This window comes from Sceloporus occidentalis, unplaced genomic scaffold, assembly GCF_023333645.1.
Source record: "Sceloporus occidentalis isolate IW3139 unplaced genomic scaffold, rSceOcc1.0.p SCAF_4, whole genome shotgun sequence".
Lineage (NCBI taxonomy): Eukaryota > Metazoa > Chordata > Lepidosauria > Squamata > Phrynosomatidae > Sceloporus > Sceloporus occidentalis.
In genome coordinates, this window is record NW_028316984.1 from 16,567,187 (window position 1) to 16,588,496 (window position 21,310).

The following is a 21,310-nucleotide window of genomic DNA, read 5'->3' on the forward strand; positions in this document are numbered from 1 at the left end:
GTATTTCTCCTACTGTACACAAAATTGCACACAATAAGAGAGATCCCTGCAAAAATTCATGTTCAATAATACATCCATATTTTGAAAGTGTGAAATTTTGTACCCAATTTACCTACTATATTTACTACTTCATCATAGTTTCCCCCAATGTGTGCATTTCTGTTGATGGGACCCTGCATCATACAAAAAAGTGAGAATGGAAAGTAATCATATTCTAGTTTGGGAAGTGAAGCCTGGGATGGTCCATACTTAGTTCTGGTCAAGTTGGTCATCCTAGGCCTATTGGGGGATCTCAACATCTCCCTGATATGCTACTTTTCCATGTGTGTGTATTTCTTTTACTGAGGTACATTCACTCATAAGAATCTGCCCATGAAATGGTGTAGCACACACACGGCTGGACCACCGTGGAGAGAATTAGGCTCAATGTAAAATGAATAGTCTCCAATTGGAGAAGAACATAACACTAGATTGTAAAATACAATGTCATGAATGTCTTTTTAAAAAACACCAAACACTACAATGGAAGACAACTTACTTTTTCAAAGGGATACGTCCCTCTGTAGTCACTTGCAATTTAAGTTTTGTGTATCTAAAGAAAAGAAAAACACACCAATCAAAAAATCATTGCAACCACAATCCTAAAGCTTGTTTTCTTTCCCACAGTGTTGACCATTAAAAAAAAAAACCTGAACTTTGTTCTTGTGAAGAAGAAAATTATAACCTCTCAAGCATCACCATTTCCCAAGAAAAGCTTAATATCTTGAAACCTCAAGCAAGTTATCTTTACTTGTAATGACATCCCCAAGAGCAGATTTTGAGAGATCACAAACCCCCTTGGAGAGGGGCACTGAAGATGGAACTTTGCCAAGATGCATTTCTTTACCAACGGTCTTTAAATTATACATAATGTGTATTGCAATGGGGTGAGAGTACACATACTGTAAGGACCCATCCAAGCTGTCTGGGGTAAATATATGCTGTGGTGAGTCAACAGTATCAGTGCTGCCTGTTAAACTTTCTCTTAGCTGAATGGGATCCATTTCCCTGTGTAGCTGGGAGAATGTTTAGACAACCCAGCTATGCTGGCAGAGGCCAATCACCTGAGTCTTTCCCATGGGACTGGGACTACCAGATATGTGCCGATTCTGTGGGAAAGTTTCACAGAATCAGCTCCTGCCCTCATGACCTGATTGTTGATGATAAGCAATTCCCACACAGCTCAGAGGACATCTAAAGGGTGCTGCTGACAGGATTGATAGGAAAGGTCAAAGTACAAGACATGGTTCCTGAAATGCAAGACAGTTGTACACACTATCACCGTGGACTGATATGACCAGCTACAGTGGCTTTAGATCTTTTACACACCAGCTGTCCCCTGTAAATGGCTTCTACATAATCAAGGGATGGACAACTTGTGGCCCTCTAGTTTTTGGACTGTCACTCCCATCCACCTCCACAATTGGCTATGCTCAGCAACATCTGGAGCGTTGCAAGTTAGCTATCCCTGACAAAATAAAAATAATAAATGGTAGCTAATCTATAGTGGAGGTTCAAACACTCTAGGGAAGGCTATGAAGCATAAGCTAGTATTAATGCACCCTCTAAGTCCCAAGATCAAAGGGCAATGGATTAGATTGGGTAGTCAGAAATTAGAATATGTGTGCTGTGGAGAATCTCTATACCATGTTTGGCACTTTATGTTGGGGGTGAATATGGGCTGAAGCACACAGCCAGTAAAAAAATAGCTGGAGTCCATTTCAACCACAATTGGGCTGGAACCATGCCAACCACACAGCTTCCCAAACTGGCGCTGCCAGGAGCTGGATTATATCTGCTCTTTTTTGATCCAGTCCAAACGACCGGATTGCAGCACTGGAGTGGCTTTTGGCCACTTTGGGAGCATGTGCCATCTGAACACCAACCCCCATAGTGGCTGGGAGCTGCCTTATTTGGCCTTTGTGTTTCTGCCTATGTTTCCAGGGTGCAGAGGGCCATTTTGGCCTTTTCTGAGATCTTGGTAGGTCACAATGCACCACTGAAAGTGGAATTGGAATCTTCTTAGTCCTAATCACTTTGGGTGGCAATTTCAGTTTTATTGTTGTTGTTGTTCTGGTGTGCTCCTTCAAAGCATCCTTTAAAGCCAAAACTGGCCCTGGATAATAGTTTTTGGCCAAAAATGTATGTTTTTTTCCTCAGCAAAACATAATGGGAAGGGGACACAGCACTTTTCTGTCTGCCTGTGGCCCACATTCTGCACCACTCCCAACCCGTTTTATGTCATGCCCCAAACTGTCTTCATTTGGGGAAACTTTTGGGAGTATGTGAAATGCAGAAATATGTTTTCAATAGTCCCCCTGCTGCATTAAGAAGCTAGTTTGGAAGCAAGGAAAGAGGTAGTCAATAAACCATAGGTGTAAAACGGATTAGAATATTTGCAGAAAATCTGCAATAAATTTTAAATTCGACACTATTCCCAATTCTAATGATTCAGTTGGAACAATTCCTCTGTTATAGTGCCTTCCTAACAGTGGTGGTAGGTGTTTTGTAGGTGACAGTGGAGCATTATCCCCCCCATGGGTTGGGAAGCTTGGATAGTCTCTTTAAAGTGCAAAGTAAAATCCAGGGTGTATCTACCAAATCACACCATGCCACCGCTGCCTATAGAGGAGAAATCGGCTGTGGACATTGGATCCTCGGCCAAGTAAAACAAGAGAATCAGAAAGTCACATGGAAAAATTACATTTGCAGTTCTTTTGGCAGAGAGCTTTGTGACTAATCCAATCAAAACATCAGGCAGCTTTGTAAACCTGAATACCAGCTCTCTTCATTCTTCATTTGGCCAGGATGATTTTTGTAACTATTACCCATACGCAGTGGATTTTTTTCACAAAGGATTTATTAGGACTGTGGGAAAGAATCATTTAGAGAGCTGTAAGGTGGTGCTGGTTCTTAGCAGGGTTCAATGGAAATGAGGAATGAGTAATATTCTAGAGATTCATGCTCCAATGTCACAAATTCTTGCCATTAGTCATGCTGGGTGGAGCTGAAGGGAGTTGTTATAGCCCAAAACATCTGGAGGATGAAAGGCTACATACTCTTGGTACAGAAAAATGGTGGGCAGAACAAAGGTTCAGCAAGGACTGACGCACATACACACAAGTTTAGTCTCTGCACTAAATTATTTGTCCAGAAGCTACTTCTCTTTCACATCAGGGCCCTACTATACATATTTCCATGTAATGTTTTCAGTGGAATTCAGTCTACCTTGATCATTAATCATCTGTTAAGTAAATATGGATATAGATAGGTGTTTCCCCTTTAAATGTGAAGGAGGGGGAAAGTACCTACTATTTTTGATTCAGGATATTCTCATCAACACCCTCTGTACTTCTGTTCCAAAGAACTCTGAATCAACATGCTTTGCCTACAAACAACAGATTTTTCTCTAGAGAGTATAAGTCACAAGTGATGAAGAAGAAGGGGAAGTGGAAACCCTGTCTCACTTTATTGTTTGACTAATAATAGAAAGCACAGTGACAATGATGGAGATACCTTTGAGACTTGCTGTCTGTAATGTTAAGCAACAGTGCCAAGATCTTGGGAATGATTTCCAAACACACAGCGGGAAGATTAAGGATTCATCAACACTGGGCAAAATATTCCAGGCTATTCGTTGAATATTCTGGCCCCCAAATCCCCCCATATTTGACCTCTTTTTTAGGTTCTCTTCCCCACTGATGATGCACAGCTGCCTTTCCATGTGGTCCCTTCATCACCTGGAGCTGATGCTGAGGTCAACATGAGGCGCTCAACCATACTCTCGATGCTGAGTACCTTGTTTTGATCTCAGAGCAACTTGCGCCCATAGTGGCAGCACCAGGAGATAAATGAGAACTGTGAGAAAAGGCAGCAACCCATTATTATTGAAAACCTGCCATAAAACTCACAGGCCTGTTACAGACAGCCAAAATAAAGCTCCTTCGAGTCACAGTGGAGGTATGGTGTTTCAATGATGCATGTGTCCTAAGAGTCCAGAAGCCACACCAAAGCCACGCTCCAGTCCTTAGGGCTGGAGTGTGGCTTTGGTGCGACTTCTGAACTCTTAGGACGCATGCCTCATTGAAACACCATATCTCTACTGTGACTCGAAGCAGCTTTATTTTGGCTGTCTGTAACAGGCCACAGCAAAAGGTGTGTTTTAAAATGTTCGTTAGGAGGAGGAAGCCCCAAATCACATGCCAGCATCATGAAGACAGTGAAAACCTGATTTGAGTTTTTGGCCCTGTGTTGTGCAAGCAGAATACAGTGAGCTGGGAGGGGGGACTTGGGGTAAAATAGCCATGTACACTAGGCCTGAGATAGTTCTTTGTGACTACCATGTATATGACTGTTAACTAGCTTGGTCATGTGAAAATGTATTTGCCTAGAGCAGTGTTGGAAGCCATGGCGTGATACAGACTGCCCAAAAAGGGCATCCTGCCAGTGGCCTAATTCCCTCCGGAGGGAAGCCACAGGCACCAAACACTGCGGCTTCCCTCCGAAGGAAAAAGAACCCAGAAAAAGAACCCGCAATGGCGCACTTGTGATGTAATCAAAGCATGGTGCCGTGTAGACACCGTGCAGCACTTACATCTAAATGGCAGCGCCCATGTACACGGGCCGCTGCCATTGTTACGCTGCTGTGCCATGCTAGGGTTAGGGACCGTGTGGTTGGTATGCAGACCCTAACCCTAGAATCAGTGCCAGCACGGCACAGAAGGGTGGTCTGTACTGCGTCCATGAAGCCCTCAAGATGCTGCTGGACTGCAACTCCCAGAATTCCTCTCCATTGAGTGTGCTGGCTAAGGGTGATGGAACTTCCATCTGGAGGGCTCTACGATTCCCACCGTGCCCTAGAGAACAGGGTACAGTCATTCATATTGTAGCAATGTCTATTTTTGAATTGCCAAGCACTCTGCATGGGATTCCCTGGAAGATGGTTGGTGAACTTTAGGAGGCACAAAATGAGAGACTGAAGGCCCATTCACACTACAGAATTATAGTGCTATAGTTCATTTTGAACTGCTATGGTTATGAACTTGAACAAAATAAGTCAAAAAGTACAATTATGTACAGATTATAAGCATGTGACTGGTAAAATCTACAAACTTCTGTTAAAGTTGGAAACGGAGGAATCAAATGAAAGCCTGTATGATGAAACGGGTGAAGTATTTTGGATGTACTATTCAGACAGATCAATGGGAAAGAATGTGTCAAAGGGTTTAAATTTTACATTATGTTTTGACCTTATAGATAATTTTAATAAAATGATATACCATTGGTATATGACAACAGAAAAATTGTCTAAAATATATAAAAGGGCTTCACATGTGACTTGGAAATGTGAATAATAAGAAGTCACCTTCTTCACATATTTTACCGTATGTGGTGGACCTGTGAAAAAGCTAAAAAGTGCTCTATTTTGCCCAAACTGCCAATCCCAGGATTCCACAGAGCAGAACCACAGCCACAGCAGAATCCTGGTGCTATAATTCTGTAGTGTGAAAGGGACCTGGGTCCAAGTCAATGATCTCATACTATACCTGTTCAAAACAGCTGCACTGGCTAGTTTTCTGTTTCTGGATCTGATTAAGCTGGCCAGTTTAGATCTTTAATAGTGCATTCTCAGGTTCTATCTCCAACAATGGTAAAACTTATTTTAGACTGCAATTGGCTGGGAGCTGTAGCAATGTAACATCTGGAGGGCCACACAATCCCCTGATTTAAAAGCAGAATTTCTTGCCTCCTGATCATGATTCCCTTGTGAGGCCATTCACAGAATAAGATGGAATGATAGATATTATACTGTAAGTATGTCAGCAATAATACACACTATGCATATACGAGCCATCATGACTGTAACTTCTTAGGAACAATCCACAGAGGCTACCTTGATTGGGAGGAAGCCAGTGGGAAAGAGGAAAAAGTATGTTTACAGAAGTGGCAGTTCATCTCTATATAAATAATCAGGGACAATTACTATAACCAAGAAAAAGGAAGTTGATACACAACAAACAGAAGTAACATCCTCAGCCATAAGTGCTTTGTAACTTACGCTTTTTCCAGAAAAGCATCTCTTGACATGTTCTGTGCCAGCAGGTTTGTTGCCAGACTGAAGATTTCCTCTGACCATTCCTAAATGGGAAGAAAGGAACTGTTGTTTATGTTCAGCCAAGTACAGGTCAGAGGCATAACCCTTCAGGACTTTAATTCTAAGAAAACAGGCACAGTTGCACGCACACATACACCCATTCACTAAGTTCTTTTTTTAAAAAAAATATACAAACCATTACTATTAGTAGAAATGTGTTCAAAACAGGCACAATCCATTCACACCTGAAAGTTTGTGTGTGGAAGATAAGGAAGAAAAATGTGGAGATCATGGTCTGAGCCTACAAGTAAGGAGAAGGTACAGTCCAGAAATTTTTGGGGAGAGGTTATTCAGCAGTGGCTCAAGGGGTTAAGACGTTGACTGTTGATTGCAAGATTGGCAGGTTGACAGTTTGAGGCCCGGGTGCCTAGCAGTTTGAAAGCATGCAAATGCAAGTACTGTAGATAAATAGGTACCGCTTCTCAGTGGGAGGGTATCAGAGTTCAGTGGAGTCATGCTGGCCACATGATCACAGAGTAGCTCTTTGGTTTAGTAATGGAGATGAGCTCCGCCCCATATGGACAGACACAACTTGACAACCTTTACCTTTACAACTGGCAGAATGGCCATTGTGGCTGGAGGAATATGGGAGCTGTAGTTTGTTTGTTTGTTTGTATGTTTGAAGTACTTTTCCCTAAGCTTTAATGGAGGAAAGAAGACCAGCCTACATTAGGAGCCCTGGTGCTGCAGGTTAAATGCCTGTGCTGCAGCCATTCACTCAGAACCACAAGGTTGCGAGTTCAAGATCAGCAAAGGGGCTCAAGCTTGATTCAGGCTTGCATCCTTCTGAGGTCACTAAAATGAGTACCCAGATTGTTGGGGGCAAATTAGCTTACAGTTGTAAACTGGTTAGACACTGCTTAGGTGGTATGAAGCGGTATATAAATGAAGCTTGTTTGTAGGGTGTCTCACAAGAGTGGGGAAAAATGGAGGAACATTTTTTGTTTGTTGTTATTTGATTTCAAGCTAATTCCACTTTATGGACACCTTCTCATAGAGTTTTCTTCACAAGATCTCTTCTCAAGAGCTTTGCCACTGCCTTCCTCTTAGGCTGAGAGATAAGACACTGAAATGCTAAGACTTGCTCAAAGTCACTGGCGATTTCCATGGCTGAACAGTTATTTGAACCTTCAACTCCAATATTACACACACAAGCGTCCTTGTATTTTCAAAGTGTTTCAGATATATTTTATTTTAATCTTTACAAGAGCCCTACCATGCCAATATTTTTGCTCCCATATCACAGACAATGGAGTACCTATCTTCATGTATTTTATTGAATTGCTGTAATTCATTTTGTATTGTATTTTATACCAGGTTGTGATTCCGCCTCGATCCATCTGGGAGAGGCAGAAAAATATTATTATTATTATTATTATTATTATTATTATTATTATTATTAGTGAGTCTATGGCAGAAGTAACATTTGAATCAGAGACTTTCTGATTCCTAACTCCATCTTTCTTAGCCACCACTCTATGTCAGCTCTCCTTTAACATTGTTCATAAAATGGAATGATCAAGTTCAAATATTCTAGCAATGAAGATATAAACTAAATGATGGCTTTTTCAAGTGCATATGGTAGTGTCTGGTGGCTTCCATGTCAGTGTGGTGGCGAATCTAGGTTTTAGTCTACATTTTAAAGGAACTATCCAAGAGTCCCATGGAGAACTCTTTCAAATCTGGACTAAAACCCAGGGTGGATTAACCACATCACTGACATGCAAAGTACCAGCCACCAGTGCTGTACATATAACATACTAACTTCCATTTGAACATCATTGTCCAGAAAGTACTTGACATATTTTGGTATGGATTTTAAAAATACACTGAGCAAGCATACACCTATCCTGAACCAAATGTGCATGTAGTGGAACTACTACTTCTGGCAAAGTACTACTCCTAAAGTACTACTCCTTCAACAGAAATATATTTTAATAATTAGTTTCACTGAGTAATTTTATGGTGAATGTTCATTATGTTTAAGCCCCAAGTGGGTATACATGACAAATCAGTGTGTTCAGGAAAGATAGCAGTAATCTGATGATTTGGTTTTGTTGTTGTGTGCTTCCAAGTACTTTTTGACTGATGGAGACCCTAGGGCAAATCTATCATAGGGTTTTCTTGGCAAGTTTCTTCAGAGTGGGTTTTCCATTGCCATCCAAACCATGACAGCATGTTGCCCAAGGTCACTCAGTGGGTTTTTATGCTCGAGCAGGGATTTGAACCTGGACTCCAAACCACAACACCACATTGGCCCTGATGATTTGAACACTTTAGAAGAAAAACAATAAGCCCACTGATCAATTCAGATATAGGTAATGTTGTTGTTATATTATTATTATTTTAAACCTGTAATTAACTGAAGTTAAGGTACATTATTTTCCTCTGGATAATTAATAAACAGACTATTTCAGCTTAACAGTCATATGTCAAAGTCCCTTTGATGTAATAGCAGTCACATGTTTTAACTGAAGCTTCCCAGACTGTGAGAAACTGTGCTGAACCCATCACTATTCTGAGCATGTAGCACTTTCTTCTTTTGACTCTTACCTCTATCCCCCCATCAGTGCTGACTGCTTGGAAAACTTCCCTGTCATCCAACCTTGAAACCACAGAGTTATCTTTCATGCCTCCTTAGTTCTCAACCTTTCTGCCCCCAAAACACATAGTCTTGCAAAACCCATCTGGCCAAGCTGTCACTTTTCCTTATGCGAAGGCCTCGGAACTCTGACTGAGAAACAAGTAGGCTCCTTTCTGGTCTCCTTGACACAGACCTTCTTTCTCCAGTGAACCATGCATTTGGCATCTTCAGTACTGTCAGAAGTCCTTAACCTTCACTCAGACATTCCTACGGTGCACAAGAACACAGATTTCATGTTTCAGGCCAAATGTGGCTTAAATAAATCTTCTTACATTACTCTCTTTCCTCACTCCTCATTCTTCTGAAAATTCAAGACTGTATTTTAGGAATTCTACGGCTTTTGGAAAGATCTGATTTCCTAGAGATGTAACATTCTTCAGTGTTAATTTCCACGTATTGTAGTCTTTCTGTCTTCATTTACCCCCACATAGCTAAGAACTGTCAGAATTTCAGGACCATTTTGAAATATGTTTCCAAATACAGAAATGGTTTTCTGTTTGGATAAGCATGGATTTTATTTATTTATTTACTTATTACACAAACAGAGGGAAGATGTTTCACTTCGGCTAAAATATAAATGGAAACTTAACTGCTTTGCTGCTTCCAGGTGCAAATGTCATGCAGAGACAGCAGTTATCAAACTCTGAGGAATTATGGTTAAAACAAATAAATAATAAGCAGATGGTATCTCATTAATCACTCATCCTATGCTATGCAGAAGGACCTTCAACTCTGACATCCTTTTCTATTCACTTCTTCTTTGCCATCTCTCTAACTTAATTCCTATTCCCACTGTTTCAAATCCCATACATATAGTTTTATTTGGTCAATGACCAGAAAAATTTAAAAAGAGAAACAAACTACAATTGACAAGTGCAATAATAAACTACAAACTTACACATAATAATAAAATATTCACTCCATTATGATTTTGTTAATACCTTTGTTACCTTATAGGGTGAGCCTGGACTGTATCAAGTGATTTTCCTAGATTTAGAATGGCCAAGAAAGTCACCAAATGCATCTTTCTTTCAGTTAGTCTCAAAGGTGCTACAAGATTTCTCTATATACTGATCCTACAGATTAACATGGTTATATCTTTGAATTCCAAGAAAGGTGATATCATTCTAAAGCCAAAATAGAGGCCACTGAGAAACAAAATGAAGGAATCATTTCTTAGAAATACTAACATGTATGGAACTGTGTGTTGTTGTTATTGTTTTTAACATTATAAAGTAGCCCACATCTGCACACACAGAATAGCCTAATAAGAAATGAGCATGTTCAGTAGTCCTAGAATACTGGATGTTAGTTACAAAATGGAAATGGACAAACCAGAGCTGGGCAGTTATGGAATGTCCAGATTAAACTCTTGGCATCTTACTGATGTTTCGAAGGGCGGTATATAAATAAAGTTTTTTTAATTATTATTATTATTATTATTATTATTATTATTATTATTATTATTAGCATCCTGGAGGCAGCAATGGCTGGCTTACAGGATGCATAGGTATATTTTGTTGCAGAAGCCTCTGGTAACAAATATACCAAAGCAGACATTAATCCTCTTGTGCAGACCCTCCCACCCTGAGGACTGCGATCAGCAACAAACAATACACATGCAAATCACTCCTGCCTTTCCAGGTCACACAATATATATACCCAAGTCCTTTCCAGGCAAGCATTCTCTGAAGATGCCAGTCACAGATGCTGGTGAAACGGCAAGAAGAAACTCTTCTAGAACATGGACACATAGCCTGAAAAACCCACAAAAAACTATGGATATCGGCCATGAAAGCCTTCGACTTCACAATGTGTTTATTCATTTCCACTTTATGGAAGACTTCCCCGCTTTCTTTCTCTTCCCACATCAGTGTATTCATCCTCCATTTTGGAGTCTGCAGTTCTCTCTCTTTCTTTCAAGTTTGAAGAACACTTGTTACAGACAGTGGCATCTCTACGGGGGTGCGCTGGTGTGCTCCACACTAGTGACACCTCTGAAGAGGGGTGACACCCAGTAGGGCTTCCCCCACCCTGTGGCATGCCATGTCATCCTTTTCTTCATGACAGCACAGGGTGACACTGAGCGAGGCTGTGTGTACTGATCCCAGAAATCCTGTCCCCACATCAGGTAACACCAGGTGCAGAGCCTGGTTAATACTGGTTACAGAGTGACTCACCATAATATGAAACTTTTACTATTTATAAGTAAAATCACTTCATGCAGTTTTAAAAAAGAATATTAAGGGCTAGAACAGATGGCCCTGAAGAGGCAGCTTACTAGTTATGGGAATGATAGCTTTTGCAATGCGTGGGATGTTGGCTGAAGAAAGTTGGGGGCAGGTATTGACAGAAAGGGTAGTTTGTGGGAATGGCCAAGGGGGCCTTGTTACCTGTGGGGCATAGACTGTGGGAATTGGAGGGGGGGCTAGGTTTGGAAGAGGGAGGAGTTTTAGGTGTTGGGGTTTCAATATGTCCTTTGGATTTGGGAGGGCAGTTCTGGCTTAAACACTTAATTTCTATGTGTTCTCAATAAAATTCTTTGTTATTTCAACACATTGGACTCTTTGATGCACAGAAGTTCTGAATTTGCCCAAAACTGACCCTTTCTTTTCTCCTCAGTCCTCAGCTCCATTCCCAGCCATAAGAACAGCAGAGGCAAACACAGAAAAGTGGAAGCAAGGAGTTAAGCCAATCTTCAGAGAGATATATCTTTGTTTCATCACAACACATGGGACACCGGTATTTAATTTGCAAAGCATTTTATCACTAAAGGTCTTGTAGGGAGACAGGCACACAATGAAAGACAAAAAGGTGATAATTTTTAGTGCCAGATTCTTATCAATGTACAGAGGATCATTCAGCATTTCAGTCAATCCTTCCTACTTTTTCCCACCTTCCAAAAATAACCAACCATTTAATCAACACTGCTTTGTTCCAGAACTAAACCTTCTTATGGCATTAAGTGCTACAGAGATTAATCACACCAGAAGACAGTAACACAAAATATTTTAGTGTAATAAAACCCAGAAACATTTCTCTAAATGCCAGAGCATTTGGATCTCAAGAAAAGTTTCTTTTCTGTTGCTAACGGAGTTGAACTTGTATTACCTGTCTTTTAGTGCTTTTTGTCTCTGGTCCTCACATGACCAGTAAGGGGATTTATGTATTTATTTCAAGGATTTATATCCTACCTTTCTCCCACCATGGGATTCATGGTGGGATTGGCCTCTGCCTGCACAGGAATCCCTCAATATCACCTTAACTGACAACATCTCATACAGAGTGTAGGCCTGTGACACTAACAACGGCAGGATACAGACTGGCCAAAAAGGGTGGTCTGCTGCCGCCTCCATTTCTGCAGGCAGGAAGCCACAGCTGCCATACGGCGAAGCTTCCCGGCAGTGGAAAAAGAACTCGCAAAAAGCGGGTTCTTTTTGTGTCATGCTTGCGATGCTCGAATGCGCAAATGGTGCACTGATGACATCGCCAGCATGACGGGACGTGCGGACACTACACGTCCATCACATCAAAATGGTGGCACCCGTGTGTACAGAGCGCCGCCATTTTGACGGCCCCGTCACGTATTAGGGGTGAGGCCAGTATGGGCGCTGCGTCCTCGGCCAACCCCTAGCATGTGACGGAGGCACCGTATCCACCGGTCTGTACAGCGCCAACGTCATCATTTTTTCCCTTTATGATTTTTAACATATTTGTCTGATGAAAAAAATAGTGAAGCTTCAAAAGCTCATATAATGTATTTTATGCTTTGCAGTTGGTCCAATAAAGGTATTGCTGCTTGCAGACATGGTAATGATATTAACTGCATGCACTTCCTGACTCCAAGCACCATTTCACCTGTAATCTGACCCCCTTTGTACGATGGCCTGTCCATTTTGAAAAACTGGAAGATATTTAAAAACTTCCCTTTGTTTAAGCTCCTTGTGTATTTGGCAGTCATATATACTGTATAGCATAGACATGGCAGTAGGGCACAGATGTACAGTATATTAAATACACATAATTAAAAAAAAGCTCCTTTGATACTATTTATTTATGCCACAGGTTTGCAGTCCAACCTGTACATTTCATCATTTGTCTGTCCTGTTTGCCTGTCCTTCTTCCTTCATATACAGATCTTTAACTGTCATGGCAAAAACCCATGGAATCCTGGGATTTGCAGTTGGTCAGAAACATCAGAGGAGCTCCATGGGTCAGGATTCCAAATGCTCTCTTTAAAAATCACATTAAAGTGAATTTCACTTTCATACAGAAAGCTATAATCTGTTATCTAGGACCGTAGTTGTCCCCTGATTATGATGTTCCTGTTGGGGGTCTTCTCTCTCCCCACTGTTGTCACTCACCTGCAACCCCATTAGCTTCTCTAATCTGTGCACAGAAAATGCTAGAAAGAGTGCTCAGAAAGAACATGTCAAATGTTCCTGTTTCTCAAACAACAAGGACTCTTATACACACTGCACAATTATAGCACTATGAATTCCATATAAATGTCATGGTAACACTCTATGAAATCCTGGGATTTTGAGTTTAGGGAGCATTTGGAATCCATTTTTTCAAAATGTTTCTGACCAACTGCAACTCCCAGTATTTCATAGGATTTTGCTACGACAGTTAAAGTAAAATCATAATGTTTCAACTGTCCCTTGGGAAGGGGTTCAAGTTCGATTATTTTTCTGCAGAAGGGTACAAAAAAACTCTATCTGAGAGGTAGAGCCTTATCTAGCAGGTTGTGATTCAAAATGGTATTAACAGTGCCATTGGCTCACAGTAAAACGTCCAAGACCCAAGCACCCCAAATGGACATAGGAAAACATATCTGTCTAATGTCCTCAGGTATGAAAAACAACGTAGCTACATTACTAGACAGAAGAGTTTCCTAGGGTGGGCCCACTTGGAACTCAGAAAAGTATATCCTTTGCTCTATTATACATTGCTCTTTGTGGCACAACTATCATTTTAGACATATAAATGTCAAAAATAATATTTGGCCCACTATTCCAAACAGAAGCCTTTTTAAACTTGTAACAGTGTCCGTATGACAAGTAATGTTTCTCTGCTTTCTGTTTAGCCTTGGCTAGTTGTGAATATGTACTCCCTCTTTAAGAGAAATGGGGTGGGAAGGAAGGGGGAACACAACCCACAGAACAGAATGAGACTGCCATCCTGTGCAGGTTTCGGCTGATAGTATTTACAACACAAAGAATCACAGACTTCTGGCTTATGGTTCTTGCAAAGCATTTACATCAAGACTATTGAGAAATAAATTTAAGATGGATATAGGGATTATAAAGGAACTGCAGATTCTATGTTACTTTGATGGGACAGAACTGTTCTAGAGTTTGTGGTGCAATTAGCATTTTATTTCAGAAGCTTTTTGTCTCCAGCAGTGTAACAGCAGCCAGGCCATCTGGGTACATTCATCTCATGCAGAACAATACTGCACTCATTTCTTACCATGTAAATTCCAATATATTCAGTAGGACTAACTCCCAGGCATATCTGTATTGGTTTACAGCTACACATAAAATGATAAGGAGCCTGCTAAACTTCTCCTATTGTTCTAAAGTAGTATTTGCTGTTGATGATGTGTGCCTTCAAGTCATTTCTGACTTATGGCAACCCTAAGGCAAACCTATCATGAGATTTTTTGGCAAGAGTAGTGACAGAACACAAAGAAAAGGTCACACATGACAATGTTAAGCAAGGAGGGGTTTAGTTTACACAGCCAAGAATATAGACAAGAAATAATCCCCACTATGTACAGCAAATCTTACACTTAACATAGGAAGGACAAAGGCAGAAACCAAAGGAATAAGAGATGGATTCGGTGGAGCAAAAAGAAAAGAAAACTTGAGTAGTAGAAAAGGCATGTTTAAGAAATGTGACAGAAAAAAGAAATACTCTTTCTCTAACCATAGTTAATTGAACACAGGGCAACATGTCAAGCCACTGGATGCTCTGGAAGATATTCAACCATTAACTCAACATAAATATAGTGAATGAATGACTATATGGAGCACATGGTTGTCACATAGTAGTTATCCTTCAGGGAAAGCTACATTTAGAGTTTATTTATAGAGAGGTTAGCATGGTAGTAGACACCGAAACTAACAGAAAAATATATCTAGTACTATCAGTCAATAAGAAATTACTACAACTAAAATCAAAGAGCTCCTACTTTTGTGCAGGTAAAGGCTAAGAAGAGAAAGACTGGGCCAGACATTAATACAAGGATTAAGTGTACTACATGTTTATTAGAAATACATTCTCCCTGATGTTCCTTCTGTACCTGGATCAAAGGTTATTCCACCATATAGTTTAGAGATATGGAAAAGAGACTTCACTTTGTGTTAATTTAGATTTTATAGATTTTTAAATAGATTTTGAGAAATCTTTACTCAGGACACGAGGCTACTGTCAGGACAGAACATGGAGAAACAGAATGGTTCCCAATTGGCAAAGGGATAATACAAGGCTGTATCCTCTCACCCTATCTGTTCAACTTGTATGCAGAATATATTATATGAAAAGTAGGACTGGACACCGAAGAAGGAGGAGTGAAAATAGGAGGAAGGAATATCAACAATGTAAGATATGCAGACGACACCATACTACTAGCTGAAAACATCACAGACTTAGAACAACAACCACTTGGAAGATCAAGGAGGAAAGTGCAAATGCAGGCTTATTGATGACCACAAAGAAAACAAAAATAATGACCATAGAAAATTTACACAGATTCAACCTAGACAATGAGGAAATAGAAATAGTAATAGAATGTTCATACCTGGGATCAAATATTGATCAGAGTGGGGACTGCAATCAAGAAATTGTAAGAAGACTATGAATGGGGAGGGCAGCTATGAGAGAACTAGAAAATATCTCAAAATGTAAAGACATACAACTGAGCAAGAAAGTTAGAATTATAAAAGCCACTTTATTCCCTATTACCATGTGTGGATGCGAGAGCTGGACAGTTAAGAAAGCAGATAGGAAGACAATTAATTCATTTGAGTTGTGGTGCTGGAGAAGAGTGCTGAGGTTACCATGGACAGCCAAGAAATCAAACAAATGGTTCCTATAGCAGATCAAACCACAAATCCCAGAGAGATTTGTGAAGCCAAGATGACTAGACTGAAGCTGTTGTACTTTGGCCACATCATGAGGAGGCACGACTCACTGGGAAAAACAATAATGCTAGGAAAGGTAGAGGGAAGCAGCAAGAGAGGAAGGCCACATGCTAAATGGGTAGACACTATTAAGGAGGTCATGGGTATGAATTTACAGAGCAGTGGAGCATAGGGAGTCTTGGAGATGTCTCAGTCACAGGGTTGCCCTGGGTCGAGATCGACTCGATGGTGGATAACAACAAAAAAGGTTTTTAAAAACCTAGTTATCATGAATATTGAAATGACTGTGTTAACTGCAGCTTTGGCAGAGCTCCCAAGGCTGATTTGAAGCCCTGGACTCCCCTCAACTTCACTTTTCCTTATAAAATAAAGCAGTAGTTGTGGTGATGGAGGAGGAGAAGGAGGAGCAACAATCACCTCTCCCAGAAGACAAGAGTTACACTTCATTTATTGTACTGTAGACTCTCCTGCGCTACTTAATATCAAAAAGCACAGTACTGATTTTTCAGATACAGACGTATGTTTCCAAAATATCATCCATACACCTTTGCAGGTTTTTTTTTCTTTTTTTTTTGGCTGTCTGTGTGTCTTCCCAAGGGACACAAAGAAATGGACTCTTGACCTGCCAAACTTGCCTATTCCTGCTCTGTTGGCAGATAAAACCTGACCATGTTTGCTCTCTGATGCTGTCACATTCTCAAAGAGTGTCTTCTAAATCTTCAGTGGCTCTCTTGTGGGAAAAACATCTCGCAGGGAGCAGTGGAACAGACAGTAGACGCTTAATGATGCTTCCAATGGAAAGAAATCAACCAGTCAAAAGGTAGTCATCCTGCATTTTCAGAATACAGAATGAGATGCCTGTTAAGGGAAGTTTCCATTCAAGAGGATATGAAAGAAAGTAAAAAACACTTCTTTCTATCTGGTTTATAATGCATTTCTCTTGTTAAAGACGTTACTAGAATGTATTTGGAAAGATGCAAGGTGAAGTTCCAAACCTCTTTCAGGAAGGTAGAAAATGTGGGACGACACACTGGCCAGTTACTCACGCTTGAAGGACAGAATCGACATGATATTAAATGGACAGTCTCGCTCTTCCAAGTGTAAAGCATCAATCCAAAGCTGAAATGGTCAGTCCTTGTTCTTCAGGCAGGTGACATCACCATGAGATGCCACCTTGGCCAATCTCTTTCCCTCAGGAAGGCAGCATCACTATGAGGCAACAATGGCCATTCTTTCTTTCTCATGGATGCAGGAGGGAATATGTAAGAATATGTAAATATATTGTAATTTCTCCCTCTTTTGTTTCAATGAGCAGCAACAGTGTCTGTGCACAATGGGACTAGCGTATCTCTCACTCAAATGCAGCAGCATGAAGAAGGAAGAAAGTTGGAATTTGAACATCCCAACTATTACAGGGGATTGATTTTAAAATGGCAGGTATATCAAGGTGGTCTGGCACAAAAGAAGCAGGATTCATGAGGCACAAATAAGGATACTGGCAACTCTATAAATATAACAGTATATGTATAGATAGATAGATAGATAGATAGATAGATAGATAGATAGATGGGAATTGATGTCTCTCATCAAGACTGCTGACTGTTCAGAGGTAATGGAAATTGTGGAATTGTGAAATAATTTCTGTAAGAATACAGTTAGCTGTATTTAATAAACACAACTGTGTTTAAAAAGTATTGCCAAACTAAACATGTTTTTTTAAAAAAAAGGAAAGTAAGGGGAATGTCAAATTTCATGATGTCAGATTATCTTATCTTAATTTACAAATGGGGAATCCAGAATGTGTGTCACACTTTATCGACCACTGAATCTAGTCACTACTTTTGTTGCATTAAATGAATAAACTGAGATTTATGCAAAAATTACAGTAAGTTGAACCTCCAGATGTATGACTAAAAATTAGGTGTATTTCCTAGACAGGCTAAAAAGTATTATCAAGAAATCAGAGATAAAAAAAGCCCTGCAGGGGGAACACAGTGAAATTCAATGGTAAACAGGTTCCAGTACACTTTAGGGGCTGGTGGAAGAGGGTGGAGAGCAGAAGAAGCTGATTCTTCTGTGTTTCTTTGTGTTTCCTTTTCTATTTGCTTTCACTACAAGTGACTACAGTACAACCACCTTACCATACTTTTTTTTAAGGATTCTATTTAAATACAATATTCAAGATATTTAAAGAAATTTCTAGAAAGGGGTGCATTTGTAAACATTCTCAGTTTCTTTAAGTTACACATCCATATATGTTTCCAGTTCAATGTCAGTATAGGGGCTGTACAGATGGGCGGCTGGATGCCAGCTCTTTCCCCCTTGGATCAGTGCCATAGCAGCCACACGCAGCAGCACTGATCTGCTCCCTCTAGGGAGCAAAAAGAAGCTGCTCTAAGCAGCATCCTGGAAGTCATTAGTCCCCTTCCATCCAGTGCCGTTTGGGCACTGTTACCGGTATGCATCATCATGGTGCATGCCATATGGTATGGGCTTGGAGAGTGGGGATAATCAGCCCTCACCGCGTGTACAGGCCAGAGCTTTTTGCTGGTCTGTCGAGCCCCATATTTATTTAAAATATTTTCAAAAAACCTTTCAGTCAATGCCTAAGTATACAGATACACAAGACAACTTATTTTTAGTCTCATTTTTTTTTTGGGGGGGGGGGTTAGGTAGATAACAGATAAAATCCAATAATTTAATGATACAGCACATACCTAGGGATAGGTGAGTCATACAGTTTCCACTCTATGTCACATTCATACATGGAATTTGCGGCTTCACATGTGCATTCATTAATATATTCTGTCCCCTTTCCATGTTAAACTGTGATTTTTAAAACAACAACAATCCTCCACCAAAAATGGATAATTTAATCATTTTAAAATATCCTTTCCCCTCTCTAAATGTATTGTCTCTTAAAATAAAAAATTTAAAAAGTATTTTCATACTTTTTTTTAAGATAAAAAGTGTGCCAAAATATCATCTAACTAGGTAAGTCAATGGATGGTTATGTTATTATTGGCACATTAGTCTGAAAGGTATGGATCAGGTCATTTCTTATCAAAATTCACAAAGACTAAATTTTTCAAGACTAGCATGAATGGAAAAATGTTTTCCACACAGTGAACTCCTTTTGTACCCTATTGTATCATCTTTAGTTTCCATACAATACTGTAAATACTGATGTATACGTCTAGAAATTTAGGTCAAAAACTGACCAAAAAACCCTGAGTTTACCTATCCACAGGCCAGGGTAAGTATTGCATCTTAACTCTTATTTAAAAGATGGAATCATCCCCCGTTGAAAAGCAAGAGTATAATATGTGAAGCATCGACCCCCTCTACTCTCTCTCATCAATCGAGTCTTAAGAGCAAGCACAAAGAGTTATGTCTGCTGGAATTTTGTAAGTTCTTTGACATTGCTTTGCTTCATCTTTTAGATCTTTTGCTATACGCCCCTAAGGTTTACCCTTGACCTATCCATGGTTCATGGCAAAATCCTTAATTTTGGCCCCAAAACTTGCCATCAACTTATACATGACATTAACTTATAGTCAAGTATATATAGTAAGTAATTTGGCCTAGGAATGAACCTTCTTTTGGTTACACACAACAGATTTTCGCTTTGATCAAGAAAGCTATATGTGCCCTCCCACTGTTCCACCCTTTTATTCTGGTCCATGTTCTTATATGATGTTTCACACTGTGCCATTCCCATTAACTTGAGCAGCAAATTATGTAGCTACTCAGCGCCCCAGTGAAGTATCAGATTTTGCGATCTGTTGTTTAATGAACACATTTCTCTCATCTACAATGCATCTCACACCACATCCCTGAAGACATTTGTCTCAATATAAGAGATGAGAGCTTTTTTTCATAGGAAAAGACAGCACCTAAATGGTCTATGTTCTCAAATGCATTTCAACCAAATTGAAACTGACTGTGTGAAGACATTTTTTTCCCTTATAAATTTGTTTTTTGGCTGGAGAGGAGAGGTGGAACCATGGCTGAATGGTAACACACGTGCTTTGTATACACAGAAGACCTCAAACTGTGCCCAGTATCTCCAAATAAAAGAGGATCAGGTTGTAGGCCTAGGAAGAGATGCTTAAGTTACATAGGGCCTCGGAGTTGGTACTAATGGGCTAGGCACAGTATCAGTTTAATGCTACATGTGATCCAAACACCCTGAGACAGAATTGAGTACACTCTATTTTGAGTTAATGCACCAATTGGCCTGGTACATACCTCCCCGTCAGGTCGGGTACGAGGTGTCCTGTTTTTCCCCGGAGGGACGGCGCAGCAACTAAACTGCAAGGGGTCCCTCCGCCCCAAAAAGAACCCAGAAAAAATGGGTTCTTTTTTTGATGCTGCACGGATGTCAGGAATGTGCCATTGGCGCACTCCTGACGTAAGCAACACGTAGTGACATCTATACGTCGACATGATGCTGCCATCGTCACGTGCTTGGGTTCCGGAGCATATGGATGCTGCACACTCCGGAACCCTAGTACCAGTGGCAGCACGCCGCTTTTGGCTCGTCTCTCCCGGGCCAACTGTTACGTAACATTTTAACAGAGTAGTAATGCACGTATACATAGGACCACAACTTCAGTTTCACAATAAAAGGTGATTTTCTCCTTGTGGTCATGCTGCTTTCAGAAAAAGATTGAAACCAAACAGAAACTTCATACCCCCCCCCCCCCCCCAAACGATCAGGCTTTGCTGCAAAAAGGGAACAATACAAACATTCAGCAGAATCCAGGCTACAACATCACTGCTCATTCCTGGCAACAGAAAAACATGTAAAGGTGGAAGGGCAAATCTGCTTTCTTGGAAGACATCAGATGACTCAAAGAGTCTTTAACAGTCAAAGGACATATGAAGAGAGATAATCAGAACTGACTGACTGACAAATTGACTGATTTTATTTCTTTCTTATACAGCTGTCCCTCCGTATTCATGGCTCTGGAACATGGTTTTTATCATTCATGAGGTCAAGGCCGCCACATGCACATGCACTCCCCCTCCTCTCCATCCATGCTTCTCTGTCACTAGCCCAGCTAGGCCAGATAAAGGCGACAGCGAGAAGAAAGAGAAGCAACCTTTTCCTTATTTTCTTTGTTCCAAGGCTTTCCGGGACAGCATAGTCCAGAGGAAGAGAGGACTCCTATCCCCTGAGCCCCTGCATCCTTGGAAGGGCTTGGAGGAGGCCTGAGGCTTTTACATTTCCCTTTCCTCCAGCAGGTAGACCTGAGGTCTGGTGATGCTGCTAGACAACAGCCACCTGACTACTACCCTAGAGCGTTATCTGAAATT

General features: G+C 40.5%; 1 protein-coding gene across 2 annotated transcripts in view; it reads right to left on the reverse strand.

Moving 5' to 3' along the window:
• Positions 1–21,310, reverse strand: part of PLCB1 (phospholipase C beta 1) — a 581,938-nt gene that overhangs the window by 180,999 nt on the left and 379,629 nt on the right. For both annotated transcript variants that reach the window (XM_089519303.1, XM_089519304.1), the window contains exons 5-6: positions 6,098–6,177; positions 539–592 (exon numbers count right to left, since the gene is read on the reverse strand). In XM_089519303.1, the coding sequence (XP_089375429.1) occupies positions 539–592; positions 6,098–6,177 (134 nt within the window). The remainder of the gene's footprint in view (positions 1–538; positions 593–6,097; positions 6,178–21,310) is intronic.